The 8706-nt window shown below is 49.5% G+C and overlaps 1 protein-coding gene across 1 annotated transcript in view; it reads right to left on the bottom strand.

Annotated features, from left to right (window-relative positions):
* FAH (fumarylacetoacetate hydrolase (fumarylacetoacetase)) overlaps positions 1 to 8706 on the bottom strand; it is a 30882-nt gene that overhangs the window by 16048 nt on the left and 6128 nt on the right. The window contains exons 4-7 of the mRNA XM_010843229.1: positions 8435 to 8484; positions 2541 to 2631; positions 268 to 365; positions 110 to 162 (exon numbers count right to left, since the gene is read on the bottom strand). Of these exons, the coding sequence (XP_010841531.1) occupies positions 110 to 162; positions 268 to 365; positions 2541 to 2631; positions 8435 to 8484 (292 nt within the window). The remainder of the gene's footprint in view (positions 1 to 109; positions 163 to 267; positions 366 to 2540; positions 2632 to 8434; positions 8485 to 8706) is intronic.

The following is an 8706-nucleotide window of genomic DNA, read 5'->3' as shown; positions in this document are numbered from 1 at the left end:
GGGTTGAGAGGAGGGAAGGCCCCATTGCCCGGGGCAGCCACTGGGAGAGCCCTCTTGCCCTAGCGTATATACAGACCCCACGCCAGTAAAACACCGAGACAAGGCTTACCATCTCCAACTCGAAGTCCAGGAGTTTGCAGGCACCATAAACGGGAGGCTTAGCTGGAATAACAGCAGAAAGAGAGGTTAGTGGGTGCCAGGCATGGACTTGGGCGTGTGGGGACAAAGAGCGGAGCCCCGCAAGGCCTGGGCACTGGGGGCACTTACAGTCGTCGGGTCGCATCTGCCCCAGGGGCCTGCGGATCGGGGTGCCAGACACCACCACGGAGGAAGCGCGGCCGTGGTAGCCCACGGGCAGGTGCAGCCTGAGGAAGGAAGGCGAGAGGAAGCTTTGATGCTGTTACACGTACAAATGAAATTTCAAAATGTTTTCACATGAAACGAAAGGGAGTCAACATATATATACATGAGCTTCCCTGGTGGCTGATGGTAAAGAATGTGGGAGATCTGGGAAGATCACCTGGAGAAGGGAATGGCTACCTACTCCAGTATTCTTGCCTGGAGAATCTCTTGGACAGAGCAGCTTGGTGGGCTATGGTCCAAGGGGTCACAGTGAGTCTGACATAACTGAAGCAACTTAGCACGCACACACATATATAAAATAGATAAGTAATAAGGACCTGGGGCTTCCCAGGTGGCATAGTGGTAAAGAATCCATCTGCCAATGCAGGAGATGCAAGAGATGCAGGTTCAATCCCTGGGGTGGGAAGATCCCCTGGAGTAGAAAATGGCAACCCACTCCAGTATTCTTGCTTGAGAAATCCCATGGGCAGAGGAGCTTGGTGGGCTACAGTCCATGGGGTGGCAAAGAGTCGGACACGACTGAGTGACTAAATTTCAAGATGCTTTCAAAATAAAAATGAAAGTGAGTCAACACATATATGGTTCAAATATCGAAAAGAACTCCCAAGTGTCCAGAAACAAATAAATGGATGAGCAAGAATGTGGTCTCGATAAGACAATGGAATATTTTCTGTTGTTGTTCAGTCTGTCAGGCTTCCCTGTCCTTCACCATCTCCTGGATTTTGCTCAAACTCATGTCCATTGAGTCAATGATGCCATCCAACCATCTCATTCTCTGCCATCCCCTTCTCCTCCTGCCTTCAATCTTTCCCAGCATCAGGGTCTTTTCCAATGAGTCAGCTCTTTGCCTCAGGTGGCCATTGCTCAACATTAAAAAGAAGGGATTTCCTTTGTGGTCCAGTGCTTAAGAAACTGCCTGCCAATGCAGGAGACACAGGTTCAATCCCTCCTCCAGGAAGATACCACATGCCAGATACCAGATACCATGTGGCAACTAAGCCCATGTGCCCTAAAAGCCTGTGCTCCACAACAAGAAGCCACCACAATGAGAAGCCTGTATGTATGTAGGTATATGTATGTATGTATGTGTGTACATGTATGAGTGTGCATGTATGTGTGTGAGGCTAAATAATAGCCCCTGCAAAGACATCCATGTCCAGCACAGGGACTTCTGCTCAGTGCTATGTGACAACCTGGATTAGAGGGGAGTTTGGGGAAGAATGGATCCATGTGTATATATGGCTGAGTCCCTTCGCTGTCCACCTGAAACCATCACACCATTGTAAGTCGACTATACTCCAACATTAAAAAAAAATAAGATATCCAGGTCTTAACCTCTGGAAGCTGTGAATATCACCTTCTGAGGTAAAAGAGACTTGCAGATGTGACTTAAGTCAATGATCATGAGATTATGGAGATTACTCTGAATTATCAGGTGGTCCCTACATGTAACCATGTGTGTGTGTGTGTGGCTGCTCAGTCATGTCCAACTCTTTGCGACCCTTTGGACTACAGCCCGTCAGGCTCCTCTGTCCATGGGATTTCCCAGGCAAGAATACTGGAGTGGGTTGCCACTTCCTACTCTAGGGGATCTTCCCAGCCCAGGGATTGAACCTGAGTCTCTTATGTCTCCTACATTGGCAGGTGGGTTCTTTACCACTGAGCCACCTGGAAGGATCCTTTTAAAGGGAAGAAGGTCAAAGGAGGAATTAGCACTGTTGCAGATGGAACCGAGAGGCTGCAGTCATCTGAGGAAGGGGTCCCAAGCTAAGCAGTGCAAGCAGTCTCTGGAAGCCAGAATAGATAAGGAAATGGATTCTTCCCCTAGAGCCTCCCAGAGGAACCAGCACTAGAATTCACCAATAGAACTATAATTCACAGCTTACAAATCAAAGGAGCTGGAAGGATGTTGGTGACTCAGTATCTAATTCCAACCCGTGTTCTCTAGATCAAGCCTCAAGGGACTGCCCCGCGATTCCACAGCAGGTCCAGGGCTGAGCCGAGAGGAGAACCAGAAGCTGGGGTCACTGTTTCCAGATGTGGTGATGTCATGACCCTTGTGGGCTTTCCTCCCTGGTTCCTTTAACCTGAGAGGACCTGGCGGCTCCCAGAACCACAGGCTGCTGGACACAGAAAGACAGACTTGGAGCTCAGCCACACCAGGGTACAGGACATACCAGTTTGGCATCAGTGCATTCTCCTTGCCCCTGAACATGACCCCGACATTGGTGGCATGATGCCGAGAGGAATAGAAGTCCGTGTAGTCACCTGCAGGGGAAAGGACGGAGATGCTGTCAGCAACCTGGATGCTGAAGGACGGGGAAGGGCCGCTTCCAAGGGTCAGGGTCCGGGCGGTTGAGCCAGGAAGGCTAGCCAACAGGGGTTGGAGGCGCATGCCCGGCAACACTGGAACATCCAAAAGCTATTCACACCACTGAAAATTTGTTTTGAGAACTCCCAATTGAAAAATCAGAAACAAATTAGGGGATTTCCCTGGAGGTCCAGTGGTTAAGACTTCAAGCTTCCCACTGCAGGGGCACGGGTTTGATCCCTGGTCCAGGAACTAAGATCCTATAAGCAGCACTTCATGGCCTAATAATAATAAATAAATAAAGGGTATCAAAAATAGTTCCAAGTTAATAATAAAAAATAAGTTCTTAAATTTGTAAAGATAATAATAAAAATAAAATAGATTTCCTGAAACAATGAAATTTGCGAATGAATAGCTGATACCCCTCCCACCCACCAGCTCTGTTTACCAGGCCTTTGCTCAAGCTGTGACTACCCCTGGGGGGACTGGCGTCTTCCTTGTGTCTGCGTGTCCAGATCCTGGCAGCTCAGTTTAGGCCCCCCCCCGCTAGAGCATGAAGCCATACCCACTCTCCCTAGCTGGATCACCCCTCCTCCAAGACCACTCAGCATCCAAGCCAGCCCTTCTCCCGGCCGGAGGGTTCCATGTCCCACTTGTGCCCCAGTCATGTGTGTGCAGGTCTTATCCCTCTGCAAGACTGAAGTCATTTCAGAGCAGCCTAGCCCAGGCCGCATTTTGTTCGACTCTCTCTCAGTGACAAGAACAAAGGGGCTTCCTTGGTGGCTCAGATAGTAAAGAACCCGCCTGCAATGCAGGAGACCCAGGTTCAATCCCTGGATCAAGAAGATCTCCTAGAGAAAGGAATGGCAACCCACTCCAGTATTCTTGCCTGGAGAATCCAATGGACAGAGGAGCCTGCTGGGCTGCAGTCTATTGGGGTCGCAAAGTTGGACATGACTGAGCAACTAACACACACGTAGTGCCAAGAGCAAGGCCTCAGTGGGGCCTGGTGATAAAGACTGGAGCAGACGAGGTGGGCTGCACGCTATAGGCACAGGCTCCCATAGACAGGGCACTGCTCAAATATGCACAAATAGTAAGTCGGGGCAGTTTGCCTGTTTATCCTCCACAACCTCTCTTCAAAAAAAAATTTATTTCTACTAGATAAATAAAAAGTTGGACAGGGCCAGTACCAACAGCCTAGACTAGAAAAGGCAGTGGTGAAGGATGCATGCTTAGTGTGTGCTTAGTCACTCAGTCGTGTCCGACTCCTTTACGACCCCATGGACTGTAGCCTGCCAGGCTCCTCTGCCCATGGGATTTTCCAGGAAAGAATACTGGAGTGGGTTGCCATTTCCTCCTCCAGGAGATCTTCCTGACCCAGGGATCGAACCCAGGTCTCCTGAGTCTCCTGCATTGCAGGCGGATCCTTTACCACTGAGCCACCTGATGAAGGATGAGAAGAGAGAAAAGTCTACGAGGGTCTGTTAGAGCAGGGGTACCCTGAGCTTTCATGGCTGCTTTCCATCTTCAGTCCCAAAGCACAGACAGAACAGCTGAGATATTTGTTAGAAGCATAAATCCATAACAAGAAGGCACCACTGGCCAACTGGAAATCGTAAGGGATCCTGGAAGTCAAGCAGTGAGCCAAAATCCAGCGGCCGCCAGAAAGATGGGAAGGCAGGGCAGGGCTGAAGAGACTGCCTGGGATTGAGTCCCTGCTGGCCATCCCCATCTTTACCCAGCTTCGCCCAAGCAGCCAATAGCAGGAGACTGTGCCCGGGCTAAGGGGTGGGTCCAGGGAGCCGAGGTCATGCCCCCAGAGACTTCAGCACTAGGGAGAAGCAGGGCAGTCTCCCCACAACCACAAAACAAAACCAGAGCTCCCCATCAGAAGTAGACCACGCCCCTTTCCTTGGGGCTGGTTATAGGAAGAGCTGCATTCACCAGCACCTGAAGGAGGAGAGTTTCCTAACCAAATAAAGATGAGCACAAGGGACTCCCCTGGTGGTCCAGTGGTTAAGAATTTGCCTTCCAATGCAGAGGATGTGGGTTCAATCCTTGGCCAAAGAACTAAGATCTCACATGCTACAGGGCAACTAAGCCTGCATGTTGCAAAGAAGACCCAGTGCAACCCCAAAAGAGATGAGCACAAAAAAACCCAGACTCACCAAACATCCGGAAGAATCCTCACCATGAGAGAGGTACTAATTCAACTCACAAAAGAAATGGAAGAGAGGAAGCAGGATTAATAGAGACACCAGAAGGAGACTGAAAAAGAAGCATCCTTTAGGGGACCTCCCTGGTGGTCCAATGGTTAAGACTCCATGCTTCCAATGCAGGGGGTGCAGGTTTGATCCCTGGCCAGGGAACTAAGATCCCATATGCCTTATGATGGGGCAGGAAAAAAAAAAGAAGAAGAATCCTTTAATATATCTAATAAAAAAGGATGTTGCATCCACAAATCAAGAAGGGGTCTTTGGGGGACTTCCCTGGAGTCCAGTGGTTAAGACTCCGTGCCCCCAATGCAGGGGGTGCACTGGGTACAGGTTCAAACCCTGGTCAGGGAACTAAGATCCCACATGTGTGGCCAAAAATTAACAAAAAAATTATTTTTAAAGAAGAGGTCTTTGGGGGAAAAAAATAATCTGGGATCTTAAAAATGAAAAGTGGCTGGACTGCGCCCACCTGAGTCAGGGAGGGGGTCCTGGGCTCCTGCCTGTCTTCCTCCCTCCCTGGGGAAGCCTGGCTGGGTTCCTACCATTTGTCGCTGGACATGTGGAATTCTCTTGCATGATGGAAAGCATGTGGGACACAGAAAATCACTTACAGAAAAACAAAACTCCACATTATAGCTCTTCTCTTAGTAACAGAAACATGGAAATAAGTGCCTTTTATTTCATAAAATCATAGGTCTCAGGGCCAGAAGGAACCTGCTTTAAAACGATGCCTTCAGGTAGATCATTCTATTGTTAGTTCACAGATAAGCAAGGCCCACACAGTAGACAACATGCCCAAACCTCCCTGTGAATTCTGATTCTGCTGTTTCTTGGCTATGTGTGGCCTTGAGATAGTCCCTTTGATGCTTTAGAACTCAGTTTCTCCATTGGGAGTAATGATGCCAATCACAGGCACATCGATACAGTAAAGGAAATAATACATCTATATAATATATCTTATCATAGTGCTTGGCACAATGTTGCTCTTGCTGTGCTCAGTCACGTCCAACTCTTTGCAACCCCATCGACTACAGCACACCAGGCTCCTCTTTCCATGAGATTCTCCAGGCAAGAATACCGGAGTGGGTTGCCATTTCCTTCTCCAGAGGATCTTCCCAACCCAGGCAAAGTCTTGACCACTGAGCCATCAGGGAAGCCCATGCCTGGCACATAGCAGGCCCCAAATAAAATCCCTTCCCTTCCCCCACTGGGAGTCACTGCTGCCATGGTTATTCCACTTTCAATTTCTCCTTTGAGAGAATCCAGGCAGACTCAAAGACTGAATCTTTTTTTAAATCATAGTCTTTCCAAACAATTATAAAAACTTGTCTGACACACTATAAAGCGTAGAAGTCTATGTCGCTCCAGCATTTACTTTAGAACAACACGGTGCTGAATTTTGCAGTAAGACCTGCCCAGGTAGGAGCCCAGGGTAGAACCAGCACACATTTCAGAGCATTCCTGCCAAAGAAAATTAACAGCTTCTACTTCCTTGTTGGTTTTCAGTATCTATACACAAAGTCCATTTCATGATCACTTAAAAAGGATGGGAAAAGATGGTGTCCAGGCCAGGCTATAAGACAGTGAGAGAGGAAGAACCCCAGCCACTCACCCACTCACTCCACACCCCAGCCAGTGGTGCTCGCAGCCCAGTTTAGCAGGCAGGACCTCCTGTTCCAAAAAGCTAAAAATAATATGGGGGACAATGTCATGTACTGGATACCAGTGATACACTTAAAAATCATGAAGATGGTAAACGTTGTATAATGTGTATTTCACCACAATTTTAGAACATTTTTTTAAAGACCTCTTAGACTACAAAGCTGAGTGGTTTGTTCTATGTGGGTGTGTGCCACATGGCATGTGAGATTCTAGTTCCCTGACCAGGGATCGAACCCGTGCCCCCTGCATTGGAAGCGTCGAGTCCTAAGCACTGAACAACCTGGGAAGTCTCTGATTTTCATTTAATAAAAGAATACACGTTATGAAAAAATAATATGAGGGGAAGAATAATGAGGGGGAATGCCAGCTGAGATAGACACAGTAGACCTGCGTATGGGGTAATGCTATTTACATGAAATTACTAGAGGTAAAACTGGGGACAGGCCATGGTTGCCTGGAGGGACAGCAGGGACCGACTACAAACAGAGGCTTTGTGCTGACTGAGTGTTTTCCAATGTGATGGTGGGAATGACTGCACAGCGGTATATATTGTCTAAAACTCATTAAACTGCACACTGACAATGGGAGAATTGTGGGCTGTGTAAATCATACCTCAGGAAAGCTGCTGCAAAGGCGGAGCATTTAGAAAGAAGTCGAAAAAGAAAAGAACCAAGAGACAGGACATGAAGGGGGTATGGGAGGAGAAGCAGGGAGCCCAGGGGTGATGATTAGAAGGGAAACAATTCCATTCTCACTACACTCAGGTTTGAGCTATGAGCTTCTGAGCACAGCAGCTCAACTGCCTTGCATCCTCAAACCCTTAGATGAGGGGCAGCAAATATACTGAACCCGTGTGTGCCTGTCTTCTGGAAGATTATCTTCAAGGCAGGCCTTGGGGTGCTGCTCCAGGACGTGGCCCACAGAAACGAGGGCAGAGGCAGAAGTCACATCTTCCCAGAAGGACTGGCAGGACCACCTGGCCTCTCAGCACCCAGGAGCCCAGGCTGACACAGCAGGCAGGCGCCCACCCCCTGGGCTGGTGGACAAGGAGGAAGGGCTCAGCCCTCTGCCTGATCGGGCCAAGAGGGTTTGGACAACTGTACTTTTATGTGTGTGTGTGTGTGTGTGTGTGTTTGTGTATGTGTAGGAATTCTCCAGAATGGCTCAGTGGGTAAAGAATCTGCCCGCAGTATAGGAGATGTGGGTTTGATCCCTGGGTCAGGAAGATCCCCTGGAAGAGGAATTGGCAATCCACTCCGGTATTCTGGCCTGGAGAATTCCACAGACAGAGGAGCCTGTAGAGTCAGACATGACTAAGTATCAGCAGCAGCAGCAGCAGCATCATATATATATAATTTATTTGGCTGTGCCTGGTCTTATGGCATGTGGGACCTAGTTCCCTGATCAGGGATGGAACCTGGGCCCCCTGCATTGGGAGCATGGACTCCTAGCCACTGGACCCCCAGGAAAGTCCCTGGACAACTGCAAATTTCAGACTGAAACTCCAATCAGACATCCAACACACGGCTCAACCTGGGGCCCTCCAGGACCCTCCGGCCTCTCTCCTCAAAGCTGCTGACTCATGGACTGAGCTCTGAGCACCCCCACCACAGCCCTTTGGGAAAGGAGAGTGAGTTCCTGCACACACAGGGAGCCAGGGAGCCAGGGAGCCAGCTACAAATCTAAGCAGTGAGCAACTACCCTTGGTGAAAGTGCTGGCTTTTAGAGACGCCTGGGTCAACGCTGGGCCTGGGTCCCTGATGGGGAGGCACTGACAGCCCCAGAGTCCCTCCTCCGTGACCTTCCCCACAGGAAGCAGGGACAGGGCCCTGGGCAGGCAGCTGCTCCAAACACATCCTGTTAAAGAGACTAGACTCACCTATGGTGGCCGGAAGATACATCATAGCGGAAGCCTGGGATGTGAAGGCACTGAAACACCAAAGAAGGGGCATCAAGGTCAAGCATGCAGCAAAGCAGGGTCCCTGCTCTGGCCATCCACAGACTCAGCCTGGATCAAACCCTGCTCATGCTCTGCAGCGAGCACTTCCAGGCAGGCCTGGCGCCTCACCAAGATGGACGTCCACCTGCTAAAGGCAAGGTGCCTCCCTCCTGCTTCTATGTTCCACTCTAGGAAACAAACCAAACTTCCCC

This window comes from Bison bison, unplaced genomic scaffold (assembly GCF_000754665.1).
Source record: "Bison bison bison isolate TAMUID 2011002044 unplaced genomic scaffold, Bison_UMD1.0 scf7180017864181, whole genome shotgun sequence".
Classification (NCBI taxonomy): domain Eukaryota; kingdom Metazoa; phylum Chordata; class Mammalia; order Artiodactyla; family Bovidae; genus Bison; species Bison bison.
This window is presented reverse-complemented; position numbering and strand designations above follow the sequence as displayed.